This window comes from Anolis carolinensis, chromosome 5 (assembly GCF_035594765.1).
Source record: "Anolis carolinensis isolate JA03-04 chromosome 5, rAnoCar3.1.pri, whole genome shotgun sequence".
In the NCBI taxonomy this organism is placed as follows: Eukaryota; Metazoa; Chordata; class Lepidosauria; order Squamata; family Dactyloidae; genus Anolis; species Anolis carolinensis.
Genome location: NC_085845.1, coordinates 35,032,193 through 35,052,739, shown reverse-complemented (window position 1 = coordinate 35,052,739; position 20,547 = coordinate 35,032,193). Strand labels below are relative to the sequence as shown.

Genomic DNA, 20,547 nt, shown 5'->3' with positions numbered 1-20,547 from the left:
TGGGAGTTGGAAACCCAAACATCTGGAGGGCCACAAGTTGTGCAGGCATGGCCTAGTGTTATGTCTAGCATTATAACCCCTACTGTCGTTAACACCAGGTTCCCCCTAGATTGCAAATCTATTTTAAACCCATTTCCTTAATCTATATATATATATAAATGTAATGTGCTCTTTTACTATGGAGTAAACAGGAAAACCACTGAACCAAATCACACCAAATTTGGCCACAAAAGACACAGTCTTTCAGTCTATGACTTTCAAACAAAAAAAAAACCCTAGAAAAATAAAGCCCAAATTAGAGGACGAGAAAGAGCCGTTTTCCCTCTTTAGAAACGGCTCAGAATGATAGGCCCCGCCGCTTTAGGCCCCACCCACTTCGTATCCTAGCAAGTCCCTCATCCACACTGCCTATAAAATACAGATTATCTGATTTGAACAGGATTATATGGCAGTGTGGACTAAAGTCCCTCCCACACAGCTATATAATCCAGAATGCCAAGGCACATAATCCACAGTATCTGCTTTGAACTGGATTATCTTGAGTTCACATTGCCATATAATCCAGTTCAGTGTGGATTTTATACAGCTGTGTAGAAGGGGCCGCATATAATCCAGTTCTAAGAAGATGATATAAGATTATAAATATAATATATAATATTTACGGTAGTATAATAATACGGAACAATATAATCTCTAAAATCAGGACAGTAAATAAACAGCAACACTCTGAAAACAGGGAAACTCCAGACAGGAAACTATCAGGGCCAGTTAACACCTCCCAACAATGGATTCCCCCAGGCAGGAAGTATCCAGGCTTTGAAGCTGCAAGGCCATTAAATACTAATCAAGGTGACTAATTGCAGCATTCATACTTGCTGCACCAAGACTATTAATTGCTATTCAACCTGAGCAACCAAGGATTCCACAAGGTAGAAAGCTGCCAGGCTTTTAAGCTGCAAGACTATTCAGTGCCAAACAACGATTCCCCTACAAAGGAAGTAGCCAGGCTTCAAAGCGGCTCTTTGATTGAGGGTGCTACTCCAGCTCACCAAACAAGGATTCCCCTAGTTATTCCCCAGGCATTGAAGCTGCAAGGCTATTCAGTGCAATTCAACCAGACCAACAAAGGATTAACCTTGGTAGAAGGCAGCCAGGCTTTGAAGCAGCGATACTACTCTGTACTATTGAAGCTGACCAACAAAAAATTATGCTAGATAGCAAGCAGCCAGGCTTTGAAGAAGCCAGGCTATTCATTGCAATTCTAGCAGCCCAAAAAACCATTCCCCTAGAACACAAGTACCCAGCCTCCCAAGCAGCAACCCTATTCCATTATATTCCGGCTCACCAAACAAGGATTCCCATAAGAAGAAAATGGCTAAGCTTTGAGGCTGCAAGGCTATTCACTGCTATTCCACCTGGCAAACAAATGATTCCCATAAGCCACAGCAACGCATGGCTGGGCACAGCTAGTGCACATGTAATTCTTAAACCTAACCATGATTAACATCAAGAAAAAGAAATAAGTAGGAAATCTCTAAGGCTTGTTGGCAGTTTTCAAATCATGACAAAGAACTGCTAAAGGGCTTTTGTTTTTACATGTGCAAATTAACACTGATAAAGAAAAAAAAATCCTTTATGAACAAGCACTAAGCCAAGACTGGTTAGGATACATAACAAATGCACTTTGCCTGATTCTGCCGCAGATAATGACCACACTCCCCTCCCTTTAATTGAATGACTGTTTTCTTGGAGGAAGAATGAATGCATTCATCCAATTATAAGATAACCAAGATAGACAAAAAATTCCACAAGAAAAGCAAACCGTTGCACAAGGGCAACTGACATCACATGAACAAGAAGAAAAAAAACTAGCCGGTATGTGATGCTGCTTAGGCTGGCAAATATTGATGCCCTAAAAGCCTCTATGTCATATTGAGATGTGTCCTAGAGTCTTTTTACTTCACACATTTTGCTGCTCAGCTTCAGCCTTTCTCCGTTTTGAAAGCTTGGGACAACAGAATAATGTTTAATGGCTTAATGGCCAACGCTAACAGAGTTCAGATGCAATTGTTCTGCTAAGATCTTCCAGGAATGGTCCACTAATGCAGGTTTTTTTCAATCTGGTACCCTCCAAATATATGGCTGCAATTGTTATCATATCTAAGTAGACTCTGTGGTGATTGTGCTGGCTATGGCTGGTAAGTATTGCAGTCCGAACTGACTAGAGGACTTCTTTTGTGTGTGGAACAAAAAGTTGATTCTGCTTCACACTCAAGTTTTAAAAGCAAACACTCACCTGGGCATCTGCAAGCTGAACAGCAGGGAATCCTTGGTTGCCCTCCTCAATACATGCAATGTCATCTTGACTAGTACTGTGTTGTGAATGAGTCCCATCCAATGTATTCTGATCACTGGACAGTACTGTATTGAAGTCAGATGCTGAAGGTATAGTTGGCAGATTTGGGGCCACACCTATAAAATAATTATTGTATTAAATCCTTCAACAGCACTTTTACTCCTAAAATATGTGGACTCATTTTGTTTGCTGAGGAAGGATAGAAAAATCAGAGAGGGAAAATGTTTTGTGTTACTTTCTCAGCGTGTGTTATTATCTAGTCACACAAATAAATTATGCATAGCAGTTATAACAATAAAAATATATACACTTCTAAAAATCAGAGGGCTGAAGAATGAGATTGCTGTATTTGTGGATGCTATGACTATCTGGACGGACCCTGACGGAAACTGATTACGTTGGACATTTTGTCTGCACCTTATACTTTTGTTTAATGTGACTTGTTTACAGACACCAATGACAAGGTGCTGTGATTTCACTAGATGCTACTGCTTCTAATCGACTTAATAATTCTCTTCACCTTCTGCAGCCCTCCAAATAACCTACAAAAGTGCATCAGAGTAGATTTTAGTGACACAGGGAGCTATAATGGGAAAAGGAGGGGAAGGGAGGGGGAAAAGTCCCACCTCCCTGACACTGAAATGCACATCTTTGCATTTTAACCTATGTTTGTTTCCTTATCCATTTAGCAATCCTAGAGAAAGGTTATCATAAAGAAGACCATTACTGCAACACTCTCTACGTGGGGCTGCCCATGAAGACGGTCCAGAAATTCCAGCTGGTTAAAAGGTCGGCAGCCAGGTTTCTAACCGGGGCTGGATATAGGGAGCACACAACACCCCTATTAAAGCAGCTCTACTGGCTGCCGACAACTTGCCGGGCCGAATTCAAGGTGCAGGTCTTGACTTATAAAGTCCTGTATGGCTCGGGCCCTGCCTATCTCCGTGGTCACATCTCCCCCTATGAACTAGTGCAGTCCTTGAGATCTGCTGGGGAGGCCCTCCTCTCGCTCCCACCACTATCCCAAGTGGGATTGGTGGGGATGAGGGAACAGGCCTTCTCAGTAGTGGCACCCCGACTCTGGGATGCCTTCCCTAAGGAAATTAGGTTGGCCCCTACTCTGCATTCCTTCCATAAGGAGCTCAAAACCTGGTGGTTTCAGCAGGTGTTCGAATGAATCCATTCTAGTTAGCCCACCAACTTTGACCCGATATATACTGCACAGTCTCATCTTTCCTGATTATATACCATGTTTAACCTATGGGATTAGGGACCCTTGCCCCCCGATTGGAACCTGTTGTGATTATCATTGATAATAATAATAATAATAATAATAATAATAATAATAATAATAATAATAATAATTTTATTCTTATATCCCGCCCCATCTCCCCGGAGGGACTCGGGGCGGCTTACATGGGGCCATGCCCAGACACGACAGCACAAATCAGATAAAACATTAAACTGAGCAGTAAAACTTCAACATGATTAAAAACAGTCATAAAAGTCAATATAGACAATAATATTAAAATCCCGATTAGGGTCAAAAGATCCAGGCCAAGGTGCAAAGCAATATCAAGTTATCAGGGAGGGATTATTATACAGCAGGTGTAATACTTAAAGTGCTGAATGAATCCTAAAAACAATCCAGAGGGTCTACTGCTTAATAGGTAAATAACATGATCCCACAAGGATCAGTCAACGAAGGCCTTCTGGAATAGCCAAGTTTTCAGGCTCTTCCTGAAAGAAAGTAGGGTAGGGGCCTGCCTAATCTCCCTGGGGAGCGAGTTCCACAGCCGGGGGGCCACGGCGGAGAAGGCCCTCTCCCTCGTCCCCACCAACCGCAACTGCGAAGTTGGTGGAAGCGAGAGGAGGGCCTCCCCCGACGAGCGAAGAGGTCGTGCGGGTTCATAGGGGGAAATGCGGTCTCGAAGGTAGGTGGGTCCCAAACCGTTTAGGGCTTTGTAGGTGATAACCTGCACCTTGAATTGGGCTCGGAAAATAAATGGCAGCCAGTGGAGCTCTTTAAACAGCGGCGTTGAGCGTGCCCTGTAATCTGCCCCAGTTAGAAACCTGGCTGCCGATCGTTGTACTAGTTGTAGTTTCCGAGCCGTCTTCAAAGGCAGCCCCACGTAGAGCGCATTGCAGTAATCCAGTCTAGAGGTAACTAAGGCATGGACCACCATGGTCAGATCTGACTTCCCGAGGTATGGTCGCAGCTGGCGCACAAGTTTTAGTTGTGCAAAGGCCCTCCCAGCCACGGCCGACACCTGGGCCTCAAGTGTCAGCGCAGAGTCCAGGAGGACCCCCAAGCTGTGGACCTGCGCCTTCAGGGGGAGTGCGACCCCGTCAAGCACAGGTTGCCACCCAATACCCCGATCAGACGTACGACTGACCTGGAGGACCTCTGTCTTGTCAGGATTGAGCTTCAGCTTGTTCGCCCTCATCCAGGCCAATACAGCGGCAAGACACTGGTCCAGTATCCGAGGGGCTTCCTTGGAATTAGGTGGAAAGGAGTAGTAGAGTTGGGTGTCATCCGCGTAGAGATGGCACCGCACTCCAAAACTCCGGATGACCTCACCCAGCGGTTTCATGTAGATATTAAAAAGCATGGGGGACAAAATGGAACCTTGCGGGACCCCACAGGTCAATGGCCAGGGGTCCGAGCAGGTGTCCCCCAGCTTCACCATCTGGGAACGACCCTCCAGGAAGGACTGGAGCCACTGCAAAACAGCACCCCCAAGGCCCATCCCAGAGAGACGTCCCAGAAGGATACCATGGTCGATGGTATCGAAAGCCGCTGAGATGTCCAAGAGAACCAGCAGGGTCACACTCCCCCTGTCCAGCTCTCTGCGGAGGTCATCCACCAAGGCGACCAAAGCCGTCTCGGTACTGTAGCCAGGTCTGAAACCAGACTGCGATTGGTCCAGAAAATCCGTATCTTCCAAGAATCCCTGGAGCTGGGAAGCAACCACCCGCTCCAAGACCTTGCCCAAGAATGGAAGGTTAGAGATTGGTCTGTAGTTACTGAGGTTAGCCGGATCCAAGGAGGCTTTCTTCAAAACAGGCCTCACCACAGCTTGTTTTAGGCCAGATGGAAATATGCCCTGCTCCAAAGAGGCATTGATTATTCTCACAAACCAATCAACTAGCCCTCCACTGGCTTGTTTTAAGAGCCAAGATGGGCAAGGGTCAAGGGCACAGGTGGTTGCCCTCACCGCTCCAAGAATCTTGTCCACATCATCAGGCTGCACAAGCTGAAACGAATCCCACAAGATCGAACAGACAGATGCCTCGGTTACCTCACCTGGCAATGCATCAAGGCCGGCGTCTAAGTCGGAACGAATCTGAGCGACTTTGTCTGCAAAATGGTGAGCGAACTCGCTACACCGAGTTGACGAGATGTCGGGTGCTCCCCCGACCTGAGGAGGGTGGAGGAGCTCCCCAACAACTCGAAACAACTCTGAAGATCTATTTGTTGCAGACGCGATGCGGGCAGTCGAGAAAACTTTCCTGGCTGCCCGCAACGCCGCGGAATAGGCCCTAATAGCGGCTCTAGACCGTGCTCGGTCAGATACGTCACGAGTTGTCCGCCAGCGGCACTCTAGTCTCCTTCTCGCACGTTTCATCTCCGCCAGCTCCCCAGTAAACCAGGGAGCTGGGGCAACTCCACGCAGCGAGAGGGGACGCTCAGGAGCGATCGTGTCTATTGCCCTGGACAACTCGCCATTATAACGAGTGACCAGGGCATCGACAGGATCGTCAGCTTCCATGGTAGACAGATCCCCAAGAGACCTCAGGAATCTCTCAGGATCCATAAGTCTCCTGGGGCGGACCAGGGGCTATTTTTAATGTAACATTTTATTTTGTGTAATAATATGTTTTTATATTGTTATGTATTGTATGTATTATGTATTGTATGCTGTGTATTACTGTTGTAAACTGCCCTGAGTGCCTTCTGGGAGATAGGCAGTATATAAATAAAGTATTATTATTATTATTATTATTATTATTATTATTATTATTATTATTATTATTATTATAAGACCATGACCTCTTTAAGTAAAGAATGCAGCTATAATATTGAATACCTGTTGGGAGACTATTGTGTCCAGATTTGGTGACTGGAGACTCTTGAACTACACTTCCTCTGTTGCCTACAGCATTTGACATCCAGTTATAAAAGCTTACAGATGATGGCTCCGATAACAATGGATGTTCAGATAATATTTCAGAGGGCATAGCATTCACTGCAGGGATATATAAAAGACAACCTTTATGTAACCTGCAATACTTAATGAACACAAAAATATTTTTAACCAAACAGAAAATGTCAAGTGGACAGAAAACATACAGTAAACAGGTCATGACATTATCTTTCACAAGACATTTAGCAGAGCCAACCATCTGCCCATACCTTTTAATGACTGAACATTCTTTCATTTTAATTATACCCCTTCAACAGTATGCCTCTTCTCTAGTGATATATTTTTTCCTTTGCCTGTTACTGTTTCCTGGTTTTTCAGAGTCAAAGACGTCCACTGATGCAAGTCACAATCCTAAAAACTGTTCTGGCTATGCAAAAAAAATTCATTGACATTTCTAATGCTGAACGTAAGTCAAGTGTCAACTGAGCATTAAAAATATCCTACATACAATGATAGTTTTTGCAAATAAAAGGAATGGCAGTGTGATAACACCTCTAAAATCAGTACAAAATTGAGACTGAGTTTTTATTTACTAGCCTTATATCAATTGCCCTTTCTGCAAAAGATGGATTTACAAACAGCGAACCATTGCAAATTTAATGGACCCTTGATTCTTTAACTGACTGGGGATTTCACAAAAAGAAGAGGATGAAAGACAGACAACAAAGAAACCAGACAAATCTCTGGAGTCACGATGAAAAAGTCTGTATGATGTGTTTTCACAGTAGGAAAAATGAAAAATGACATTCTCTAAATATCTGTACATGTCTATAACAGAGTAGTCAATTAGTTAGAAGTGATTTCCTTTTTGTCTATCAGGATAAACAAGCAAAATTATTCGAGAGAATGATTACAGGATACGTTCTGCTCTTCAGGATTCAGTTACTGCTGATAAAACAATAAATTACCCTAACTGAAAAGCCAACCTTAAAATGGTTTGGTTCTTTCTTTTCTTTATGAACTATGTTTAAACCAGGCCAAAAAAAAAGCAACAGTTTATGTAGACCATAAGAAAAAATCCATACAGAATAATGGCGTTATTGAGCCAACTCAGAGTCAAAGATGCAAAGCTTAATCATTGTTTTGTGAAAAAATTGGCCTGAGAAAATTATAATCCCAATATGAATGTTTGACACCAATTATTATTAAATACTATATATGAGAGAGGAGACACTCTTATGTCCTGTCCTAGTCTGAGTGTTCCTTCAAAGACTATCTTCTGATGCAAATAAAATAAATTATTTACATTGTCTAAACCACAGGAAAGCAGTGTGAAATCAAATCACTACTGAATGTTTGTATCACTAAAACTGAGCCATGCTACAATGATTCTGTACCTGCTCTTGTTAAGGAACTACTTTTAGGGGCCGTAGAGCTTCTCTGAGGTGTTCCTTCCAAGAGATTGTGGAGGCTAGGAAAGCTTCCTGTCAAGTAGCTGAGTAGACTCTCCTTTCTTGGACTTTCTTTGATGGGAGGTCCAGAGCGACCAGCATGCACCGGTGAGTCAGTAACTGTATCTCCACTGGTATAACTCAGAGAATGATATGGATGGATACCCTGAAACATGAAAGGAAACAAATCAAGACACTTGACCACTGGTTATGTTTATTTCTATGTTTAGTGGTTGTTCTTTTTCACCATGGCTTAAGTAATCATCATTTGGGGGGGGGGGGTTACCTTTATTTTAAGACCAGAATCACTATGGGTATGAGTCTTCGACAGTTTTCTCATAATCTCAGCCCCAGTCACAGGTCCAGAAGAAACCCCAGCAGGTGGGGGCCGAGTGCCAGATCCTTCCAGAAGCATTGTATGTTCACTGACAGTGGCTGAAATATGCAACAGTTGTATAAATTAATAACAGAAGCAATGTAGCCAATGCCAGTGATTACTGAAATTATTTATTATAAGACTGCCTTATAAGCTCCCATTTACATTTGGTATATAAAATTGCAGACACTGAAATAATATAAATTTAAGATCATAATCTTGGGCCAGCTGTCAGTTTTAAGATTATAACACATTTGCTCTTATTTCATACTCATCTTTTTCCATGTCTGTTGGCCATGTATATACAATAGCTTTCAATTTGCATGATGTTTTAAAAAAATCCTTTGCATAAAATTCTCCACTATTAATTTATATTAATGATAGTGCAGACCTTTATGTTATGTTAAATGGTTATTTTTGTTTCATAGTTTTTACAATACAAGACAAGGGCCAAATACTACAGATATCTGCCATATTTATTTAATTGTAAAAACATCATTTATTGTAAGACGCATTCTAATTTCAGTACCTCCACTACCAAAAAAACATAAGATACACCTGAGATTTTGAGATGAATCCAATTTTTAGAGATGTTCACATAAAGAGTACGTCTTAGAATTGAAGAATTCAATTACCAAATGTTTTCCGATATGGACTCTTTTCAATCCAGCACAGTTAACAAAAAAGAGTCAACACTCATTGGGTTAAACACTTTGAAAGTTGCTGTCAATACTAAACAGAATGTAAGAGCAACCAAATATATCAAATTGCTGCCTACGTGTACTTCCAAGTTTTCCAAACGCTCCTGATTTTTGTTTATCAAACCCCCACTCCACTCCAAGACAGTGATCTTGGGGCATAGTATGATAAAATCAATCTAACAAATTTAAAATAGCTTCCATTGCATGCACTGTTGAATTAATTTTAATGTCTATTACAGCTTATGAAACTATCTGTTTCAGTTGTGACTTATCAAACCAAAAAGTGATAACATTAATATTTTAGGCATTTCTGCACTACACTAAACCAAGAAATAGCAAACAGAAGAAAACTACATGCACATGCATGTTTGCACTTATTTGAAAGAGACTAAATAATGGAACATACATGGAATGTGAAATAACTGTGTCAGGGAGGGAGAGATGCAAACAAAAGGTGGTCTCTGAATTCATAAAATCAAGTTAATTTGAAAAGGTGATGCTCCAGTACACAAATACCTGCATCAAACTCAAACTCTGCACCATCGGCACTTGTGTCACTTTGAAGACCACCTCCATTGTCTAAGCCGAAACCATCCTCTTGCTCATGGGGTACAGTTGATGGGGGTTTCATTGGCTGAGTGGGCCTATGTAAGCTCACCCCTTTGAAGGCTGGCGTTACCACAATGAATTTCATCCATTGCCTAGCGAGTGCTATGAGTCCTTTCTTTAATGTCACCAGAGCAGGAAGGCCATCACTCTAGAAGAAAAACACATATACACTCCATTCTAAAATCAATTCCCAAAGGGTTTATTCATTTTAATCTGCCATAGCATTAACAAAAGGAAATAATGCAGCACACAGTAGTGCAGTCATATATAAGTCATATATGCTCAGAAGTCTATGTATGCATGTTAATTTATTTCTAACATTAATATTCTATCTTTCTAAGCTTAAGAAAGCTAACACAGAAAAAGAAACACATTTGAGTAACAGCAATCATCACCCCTCTCTCTTGTTTCTCATTGACATGTTTCATCTCTGTTTCTCTTGGCATTCATCACCTGAGTTTACTATTATAGTATGATAATGATAATGAAGGTATTACAATGTCTACCACAGCAAGTCTGCTACAACAGATATTTGCTCTAATTTGAACATGCAGTGATACTATGATGAATATTATACAAATCATAAAAGTACATTTTATAGGAGTGTATTGCAAAAGAGAAACCTACCATAGTTGCATCTTCAATAATGGAATAATTTGCTTGATGGAGATAGTGGTGCAATATATTACAAAGCAAACAGGAAGGGTTTTCTTGAAGGTATCGGGCGAGTTTAGTGAGCCTGTTGTACTTGCTCCTCAGTGGAAAATGCACACTTTTGTTCTAAATACACAAAAGTGGTTACATCCATTAACAACACATATACATCTCCTTTATTCCAAATACATGCAGGTATGAATCCATCTGTTATTGCTCTTATTATTATATTTATTTACATCCTGTTGCTTCCCCAATCCATGACTCATGGTGGCTTCTGGGAATACTGTTTTGTCCATTGATGTTTTCTATTGTATGGTTGGCATTTTGCCATTATGTTGTAAACCGCTTTGAGTCCCCCCAGGGGTGAGAAAAGCGGTATATAAATGCAGTAAATAAATAAATAAATAAAGCAGCCATTGCAAGGTGAAGCAATACACTTAACTCTAGCTATTGTCCGTTAATCCACTCACCTCTAATGCTTCTGTCATTATACAGCCCATGACAGCACAAACTCGTAGAGTTCCTTCTGTTTCTAATTTGTTTAAAGAGGACTTCACTTGATCAATAGGGAGAAGCCAAGCACCAACAGCAGGAGTTGCAGTACTTAGAAGGTTCAGTTGCCTGTTGGAAGAAACATCAGTTATGAAAGGTAGTGAATCCCTTGGAGCAACATGGGTGACACTGTCACATAAAGGTGTTCATTTAGTTTCATTATGTAACAATCTTGTAAATATTTAGAAAACCAGTCTTATACATATTTTATCTGTTTTAAAACGTCTATTAGGTGCAGAGCACAAAGAAAAGAAAATAGGACATTGATAGTAAGTAATGCAGAATTTACATCATTATGCAATGCATTAAATCTCCTACATATTGCAATTGGTACTTTGAAAATGAAAGGTCTCTAGTCCCTGAGACTCAGTCTCAACCATCGAGTCTCAACCAATTCAACAATGTTTGTGGCAGCCATAAAAACAAAGTTTCTGGTGTATAACAACTACTTCCAAAGTAAGTACCACACAATTATACAGGAAATAACACTTTCAAAACAGGAACAGAATTTTTTTCAAATTATGGTACATTTGAAAGATCAGTTTTTCAAATACTGATCACTATATTGTTCAGCAGTTCCTCAATTATCTAATACTTTCACTAAACCAAGCTGAGTTTATGCCAGGCAGACAATTGTCTAATGCCATCTGTGGAATATTAAATGTTATATATAACATAACTTTAAGAAACACTCAACATTACTAATATTTTTGGATATTTTAAAAGCTTTTGGGAAATTGGAATGGTCTTATTTTATCAAATATCTAAGAAAATGAAATTTTGGAATATGCATTATTACATTATTGGGAAGATGTTATGCATGAATTAATATTAACAGGTTCACAAGAGGGACAGGTCCACTGTTTCCCCTATAATTTGCAACAGCAATAGCTCCTCTATCAGCTAATTAGACAAAAGAAGTAACTCTGCAGTAACTCTGCAACAATATAACTCAAAATAAAAGTTTATATGCAGAATATATACAAGATAGGTAGATTGAGAGAGAAAATACAAAAGAAGCAATGTCTAAATTGATTCATGTTATAAACTCATTTAGAGTTAATAAAGACTGGATAGTAAACTATGCTAATTCAAAAATATCATGCTTAGATTCTGTAGTAAAACAACAGAAAGATGGCAATAAATGAGTGCTCACTTTATGTCCCCCCAGCTTTTGCTATTTAGAAATTACAATAACTTGGGTTTGTAAACAAATTATACCTAGAAAGTATGATCCGAAATAAAATAGATCATAGTGAAGTTGAAAGAATGATCCCAACTAAAATGAGGTTTAATTGGTAGAAATTCATACACATCTGATTATCCTTCTTATTCCAAACTATACAAAAATTATGATATTAAAATGTTTAAAAGATGAAATACTTTCAAATATTAAGCCTGACTATAACACTCAGCAATACTGCAACACACTGATTCAGATCATTGCTCATCTCTTTTGCACAATATATGATAGGCAATTTGATATCCATAAGACTGCAGCATAGCTGAAGTAGAATCTGTTGTACCTTGAAAATTTATGGGCAGGTGAACGCACATTTGTGGGAGCAGCAAAACTGAACCAAATCTCTTTGATGGTTAGTTTCATGCTACAAGAATCAGCTGGGGGAGGCCTTAAAGGATTATCTTTTTTCAGATCATCAGATTCAACCCCTTCGTCCTATATGAAAAAGGAAAAAGAGAGATAAGGTTAAATCTATTAACTCCAGTTGCAAGAGACAGTTTGTGTGTGTGTGTGTTCTAAGGTATGCACGTACTGCATCCATTTTACAATATAAAAGATGCAGACATTTTAAGAAAATGTCATGGATGAATGCACTGGATGTTCCCAACATTTAGTCCTCCAGATGTTTTGGACTTCAGCTCCCTTAATTCCTTAATTCCAAAACACCTGGAAGATTAAAGGTTGGGAATCACTGATAGGTATAGCCCAGCAACAAAGGAGACATCCTCTCTCTATTACAAGCATGGGCAAACTTGGGTCCTCCTGGTATTTTGGACTTCAACTCCCACAATTCCTAACACCTGGTAGGCTGTTGAAGTCCAAAATACCTGCAGGGCCCAAGTTTGTCCATGCCTGTCCTATTGGGTTAAGTCAACTATGTCTAGGGCAGCAGGAGATGTGGCTTAGGGCAGCACAGAAATTACTTATGTAACAGGCACCTCCCTAGTTCTTCCACAGCCAGCACACGAAAAGCACGAGTGAAGTTATAGAAAAGTAGCCAACACATCATTCTAATATGAAGTAGAAAGGAGTCATAATTGTTTTAATTTGATTTGGATACCGGCTTTTATTTGTTTTATGTTTGGTTTTTACTACATGTTGTATTATATGTGGCATTTAATTCTGCCATTGTGTAAGACTGCTCTGGGCCCTCCTAGGGGAGAAGAGTGGTATATAAATTAAATAAATAAACAAATAAATAAATAAAATGTACTGATAGGACCTACCAAAGTCAACCACCTATTGAAGGAACCCTTGTATAAGAGACATATGATGCTAATATATCTTGGAATTTCATCCCCAAAATGCTTATCCATGTGGAATGAAACTGTGTACAGGGGAGGGGATTGTTGCTTTAATCTTTAATCTGCTCTCTTGCCTATCTCAATCCCACCTTCACCTATCGTTGGCTCCTTCCTGCAATGCGAGGACACACAACTTCACAGCTGACAGGAAATGTGATTATTATTTGCAAGTAAGAAAACCTATTGTTTCCGTCAAAAGCAGAAGCTAAATGGTTGCTACCTAGAACATTGCGGAAAATTACCTGTTCATCTGAAACTGAATTTGGATGAGTATCCGAAGCAGCACTTATTTGATCACAGGGGAGATTTTCCTCAGACACATCAGTATTGTAACCGCTGCCAGTTGGAGAGTCTGAAGAATTGTTTGACGCAAGTAATCCACCCCTCTCTGTAGCTGTAGATTTTCCCAGGATCCCAAATGTGTTATATAAAACAGCACCAGACTGCCTACCACCTGTGAATATGAGAAGATGGCAAAATGTTTGCTTCTTCTACTTTCTGCATTAAGTACACAAAATACATTCCCACGTTCTTATTCACCTTTAATTGTCAGATTTTCGATTCCACATTCAAACATGATCCAACCCCACTTTTCTTGGCTAGGACCTATCCTTGTGACATCTGGCCCTGCCTGGTGATCAGTTTCATCTACAAAAGAAAAGTCATCCAGCTCCTCCAAGGTGAAAAGAACTTTTGATTTTTCAAAAGGAATGGCTGTTATCGCACAAGTCCCAATATCTGCAAGAAAGAAAAAATATTTTACAGGACAGCATTTTAAAAAAGAAGAATTCTGGTCATGAATTTCCTTCTAATATTAATGCAGGTAAATCTGGACAGAAAATAGTGATAGCAGGCAAGTGGCATTTCAAATTGTCTCAACAGAGCTATCGCAAAGCAGTTTACATACAATATCCTGGTTTGAATTTTAGCTGGTTTTCTTTTGTCTGCGTTTATAATTTCTGGTGTTCACAAGCAAATATATACCTAAGCACAACTTTTTAAACTGTGTGCAGTATATCGTTAAACTGATGAAAGAAAGCTGGGAATTTGGCCAAGCCAACAATTATCTTATGCAGAGAGCAAGCTGAATATACGTTCACGTTAAAAATACTCATACTGTTAAATCACAGCAGGGGTCTTTCTCTTTAGATTCTTAGTGCCTCATCACACCAGAGCATGGATCTACTTCAAATCTGGTTGCTGCCTCCTGCAGAATTCTGGAGTTTGTAATTTAGTGAGGCCCAGGACCTGACTAGCTGAGCAGTTTAAAGATCCCTTCCTAAACTATAAACCTGAGAATTCAGCAGGAGGCAGCAACTGGATTTAAAGTGGATCCATGCTCTAGTGTGATGAGGCCCATAGCCTAATAATAACTTAGTCCAAAACAGTAGACTATTCATGCATACTTGCTTCATGCTTACCTGTTGTATCGAGGCCTCTGAGCTGCCCATGAATGCGGTGAATATTGAGCTTAGCTGCAATTTCTTTTCCTTTCTCTGCTCCAACATTTGATCTTAGGGACCCGGAGGACTGGGGCTGCATTTTACTGCTATGGATGTACTTCTCAAAAGTTACAGAACTCGTTCTAGTTTCGGCACTATTTGGATTCTCTTCAACTATACCCCTTTAAAAAAATCAAAAAAATCTCAGAATGTATTTTCCCACTATCAGTGATTTGTATCATCTGCATATGTTACTCATTAAATAAAAATAAATTACAAACAAACCAAGTGTCAACATATTATTACAGTGACCATTAAGCAAGTAAAATATAAATAGTTCTCACTAATACATATGAATAACTAAAGACAAACCATTATAATAAACTGTACTTTCAGAAGCAATAAATGTAATAGCAAAGCCTTTGAGATAAATGTCATCTCGTACAGAGAGCCAACTTTTAAAAATATTGTGATATTTCCCCCAGATTGAAAATGAGCATTTTTAATTAAAACTGGAATAATTTTAACTCATTCTTTTCTCTCACTATCTTAATCAACATCCTGGTTTCTAATTTAGAAGATCACTATCAAGAAATGGCTTAAGGAGAACTTCTCAAGCCATGCTATTCAACCAGATATAAGTGCTATGTATTCTCTCAAAGGACCAGATTATCAAAAGATAGTGCCTTACCTGTTCATACGAACCTGTGTAGCAATTCTATCAAAACACAAAGCCACTAAAGAAACATGGGTTACACTTTTCCCTGTGACTGTGATTGATGACTCTTCCACTGATGCTTGCAGTAAACATAGATTTACCTTCAAAAAGAATGAAGAAAACGTTTGAACTGCTCTCCAACACGAAGGACATAAAACGATCAGGTCCCTGTTAGTCTTATATGCAGCCATAGCTATACGAGCACCCACTCTCCTTGGAGGGAAATGGACTTTTCAATGTCAAGATACATTATTTCATTACACTATATAGCATATAAGACATCATTAATAGCTTACATTACAGTATATGACAGTTACACTTTCATAAAAGCCAACTAAAGTTTGCAAACCACTTGTAGAACAGAAATCAGATCTATAGGCTTTATAGATCACAACAATACTTTGAATTGTGCCCCCGGCCAATAGCTAGTGGAGCTCTTGTGCATCATATGCCCTCTGTAAAAAGTCATTGTCAATGGTCTGGCTGGATATTTTTGGGCCAGTTCAAGCTTCCGAATACTTTTAAAAGTAAAGTGCGCAAAAGTAATGCAATGAGGATGTAAGTAAAATGTGCATCACTGTGGCCAGAACAAGCATCTTTGGTATACACTCCTGACCACTGCCTAAACATCCGGCTGTGTGATGGACCCAGTGCCTTCAAGAAGATGCTTCATCTATTGGCAGCCAACTAACTGCATCTACTAGCTGACTAGGAGGTGAGACACCAACATGGACTGGAAATAGGATATTGCTCTTCTAGTCCAAATTTGAGCTATAAACAGAGGGCAGACCCATGCTAGTCCTGTATCAGATTTCACACCCATCCTGAATTATCTTAGAGAATCACCATTTCATGGACAAAGTTTAGTGACCCATCAATGATCTAGAGATTTTGACTCCCCATGGCAACATTTGTTGCCCAACTGCAATTATTTTTGAAGCAACCACTCAGCAGAAAAGGGAAACTTCCATAGTTAATAAAAACAGGGGCTGGGTCTCCCCTGCAAGGACACTTTAAGGATCCCTGGAATGATAATTTAAGGTCCAGCCTAGTTTGAAAGGCAACATAGCTTCTGCAATGGTTCCCTGATACTGTTCCATGCTGTAGAGATTCCAAACTTGTTTTATACCGTTCCTGGAATGCAAGTTGGAGGCTCTTCTCTTAAAGACTCAGGTATTTATTTAATTATTTCTTTATTTATTTCCCTCATTTCTATCCCGCCCTTCTCACCCGAAGGGACTCAGGGCGACTCACAGTCTGGCAAAAATTCAATGCCAATATACAATACAAAAAGATAAAACATAAGCAATTAAAACAATTGGATAATTTAACAAAATACAATAAATACATTTAAACAATAGAATATAAAATACTTGCACCATTCGTGCGCAAAAGCTTGTACATGAACCATAATCCGGTACCAGATGAACCATAATCCGGTACCATGAACCATAATCTGGTACCAGGTACCAGATCATAATCCTATAACATGTCAAACTCTGCAAGATGCAACCAATCAATTTGGACCCATTTTAAGAAGTTCTAGGTCTTGGTAAATTTCTTGCTCACTCACCCTGTTTACTCCATGCTATGGACAAAATGAAAATTAACGCATAGCATCAGATCACTTTATTTACACAGTCTATTACCTTGGGCAGTGTAACATTGGCTTGAAGTCCTTTAATAGTCACATTTTCCTGCTTAGCAGAAATATTTGTCTGTGTTTTTATCTGAGTTGTTCCTGTAGCAGGGGTCTCTATTTTTGTTCCTCTTACATCTTGCTTTGAAGATAGCTATAAAAAGCAAGAAAGACATATTGCAAATTTCAATCTATATTTAAAGGCCATATTTCGATATTGCATGCTTTATTCATGTATATGTCATTTGCAATAAAATATATAATAATCATATGATGATTTTTCCATGAGCAAAGGCCATTAATTTCAACTTTAAGACACTCTTTCATAATCAAGATTTAATTTTAAAAATATATTTCTAACAGTAGCAAGGGGTGTGTTTACCTATCACTTTCTATTCTCATTGTAGGAAGTGGGACAGTTCTGATATTAGGGATAGCCTTTTCTCTTGCTTATAGGCAGAATAAACTTGCAGATAATAGCAAGGATAAATACTTCCACGGGACTGAGAAAGCAAGTCCTCTTCGCCAAATATTAAAAGTCCAAGATTCTTTTGGTTTATAAAGCACCATGTGCAACTCAAACCTAAATTTCCGAATATTGTTTGTGTAAATAAAACATTTCAGTGAAATGTCTACACATATTCCATATTCCCTCCATTACCAAGAGGAGCCTGTGTAATACTTTGCTCTCTCTTCGTGCTTTGTCAATTATAATTCTCTGTTTAGATATCGAAATTAGAAATGACAAGGTTAATTCACAGAGCTCAGACAGAATTCTTAGGTTAGAATTGGAAATTTCTTTCCTAGGTATGGAGACATGGAATGCAAAGCACCTATAAACTATTTCATAAATGGAAACAATATATATTATCACAGTTATTTGCCCTCTATTCTAATCCCCTAAATGAAGGCATTCTTCCTTACATTCAGATCCTTTGGGAGCTGGACATATTATTATTTAGATTTTTGTCTTGTTTTTTGCTGTTCACATATAGAGAAAAAGGTTAGTGAATCGCATTTTGCAATCATTTGCCATTAAAGGTTTAATTCTTCATTATGTAACACACATACATTTTCTGAATAAGTTGTTTTCCTGTTCTGTACAGCTTCTCTGAGGACCTTACAATGCAGACCATCCACAATAGCTGCTGGGTGGCATGTGCTGGCACAGTGAACCATTGCCTCTATATACCTTGAAGAGAAAATTAGTTCCAAACAATTAACCTTCAAGTACATGATACAGTCATAATATACTATACAAATATAACAGAAATGTTGAGGGCAAACTACAGCCTGTTTTGTCTATCTGTTTTTTTAAAATGTTTGGATTACACACACAAAAACCTAAGAGAGAAAAATATGGAAGAAAGATTTAAGAATGTTGGGTCTGACAAATAATTTATAACAGCAGAAATTATATTTTGGCAATTTCCATACATTGTTTAGATACTAAATACCTCTCATAAACAGCAAATGTTTTGCACAAGGGAACCCAGACAATTAACCTATAGGGTCCCTATCTGTGGATCCCCTTTGTTCACAAAATTTCATGTGTGGTGCCTTTCTTTCCTTCCTCTCTTTTTTATAGCTACTACGAATAAAGGACAGCATGATGGAGTCTCTGTCAGGTCAGATCAATTCAATATTTTGCTTCACTGATATCTGCTCATCATTTATGTCTGTTCAAAGCCTGTGGGAACTTTGGCATTTTTTACATTTCGGTTCCTTTATTCATAGATATATTCTGTTATTAAACTGTTACTGCAGAGCAATGGAGCAAGAAGAATTCCAACCTTATGAAACAGTTAAGAATATGTATGTAAGGGGTGCTTCCATAGTAATGTCCTACCAATTATTAATTGATAACCCAGGCTTCTGAACTAATTTCACTCCCTAAACTATGGCATACCTGTCTAAAGCTTCTGCTACAAGAGGAGTGAGAACTACATCCACTGGTCCTTTTATTTCCACAATAGCTGTTGTTCTGGTCTGAGACACTGGGTGATCAAGAGTCCATTCTTCTGTTATTGTTTCATCATCTGTATTATCAAGGATTTTTTTGTCCAAAGGAGTATATGGGGTACTAAATCAACAAAAAGAAAACATTTTTTAAAAAAATAAGGTTTTCTTCAGTACACTGAATTTATTAGAAGGTTTACTGAACCAACAGTCTTATCAAATGCAACTACCTTGCAGTGCTAATGACAGCCAGTGAGAATTTAATAAACTGTCTGATTTGAGAAATGCTAGATGCTCGTATAAAGTCAGTGCAGTCATACAGATAAGAATCCCTCTAGCTTCATATCACAAAATTAGATATACCAACTGGGATGAATTCTTAAGTTCTAGCTTAAAAACTAGCTATTTGATAGTTTTTTTATGGCTATATTCTATCAGTCAAAGGTAAAGGTATGATTTTTCCGGCTGGTTCAGAACATTAAAGACTTAGTTACCTGTGCCAAACAGCAAATGCTTTCAACAGCAATATACAACAAAGACAATTAGTTCAATGCCCCAGGGCACATGTACTTCTTTGTTAGCCTCATCACAATGCGACTAATGAATGTACTATAAAACATTACACAATCACACTGGCATTCCTATGGGAAAAGATGATAGAACCTGGCAAAGAATAAATTGTGGTCTCCCAAAGTATTTGCAACTTCAAAGAAAATTAATCAGCAATCTCAATGGTGTCCGCATTGAATATTTCAAGCTCTGGCATGCTGAGGTGGAACATGCATTATGGAAATCATGGTGGAATCTTAATCTTGTTCATCTTGTATGCATGAGATGATGAACAGCTCCAGAATAAAGTATGTTTAATTTTATTCTGAAAGTAGTTTCTCTTGGTTTATCATTTGAGGCAAACTATACAGAATGAGAAATGTAGTCATGAAAAAACAGAAGAGAACTGGCATATAAGGTGATAATATTAGCATGCTCAGGCACCACTTCACCAGTCCATGCTTTTTATCTGACAGATGATAGAATATCCCAGTCATTTCCATAATCTCTTGAAAAGCCATTTGAGTTTAACAATGAGGATGCATAGCTAGCTGTCTATTTGAAGAGCATTAAATTGTAGAGAAATTTCAAAGGAAACACAATTTTATGCAACATAGAGATTATTGGGCCAGTAAAAGATATTCAAGACTATGTCTGAGTTCACACCATACTTTATGGGATCATTAGCAAGCCAATATGTGCTTGCATGATATCATCAAAGTTTGTCATGAGACCCTATGATCTTTTACAAAGAAGAACATATAAACGTATTGATTAATAAAAATGGGTTGAAGTTCACATCTCAGATTTAAAATAAAATGAAAAATCTGAGACAGAGGCTAT

At 39.0% G+C, this 20,547-nt stretch overlaps 1 protein-coding gene across 13 annotated transcripts in view; it reads right to left on the bottom strand.

The window, feature by feature from the left end:
• bltp1 (bridge-like lipid transfer protein family member 1) overlaps positions 1-20,547 on the bottom strand; it is a 142,143-nt gene that overhangs the window by 60,317 nt on the left and 61,279 nt on the right. For all 13 annotated transcript variants that reach the window (XM_062983607.1, XM_062983608.1, XM_062983613.1 and 10 more), the window contains exons 31-45: positions 19,106-19,279; positions 18,268-18,388; positions 17,207-17,350; positions 15,531-15,658; positions 14,819-15,021; positions 13,938-14,135; positions 13,640-13,851; positions 12,377-12,528; positions 10,769-10,919; positions 10,269-10,421; positions 9,549-9,789; positions 8,242-8,390; positions 7,902-8,121; positions 6,448-6,606; positions 2,297-2,472 (exon numbers count right to left, since the gene is read on the bottom strand). In XM_062983607.1, the coding sequence (XP_062839677.1) occupies positions 2,297-2,472; positions 6,448-6,606; positions 7,902-8,121; positions 8,242-8,390; positions 9,549-9,789; positions 10,269-10,421; positions 10,769-10,919; positions 12,377-12,528; positions 13,640-13,851; positions 13,938-14,135; positions 14,819-15,021; positions 15,531-15,658; positions 17,207-17,350; positions 18,268-18,388; positions 19,106-19,279 (2,581 nt within the window). The remainder of the gene's footprint in view (positions 1-2,296; positions 2,473-6,447; positions 6,607-7,901; positions 8,122-8,241; positions 8,391-9,548; positions 9,790-10,268; positions 10,422-10,768; positions 10,920-12,376; positions 12,529-13,639; positions 13,852-13,937; positions 14,136-14,818; positions 15,022-15,530; positions 15,659-17,206; positions 17,351-18,267; positions 18,389-19,105; positions 19,280-20,547) is intronic.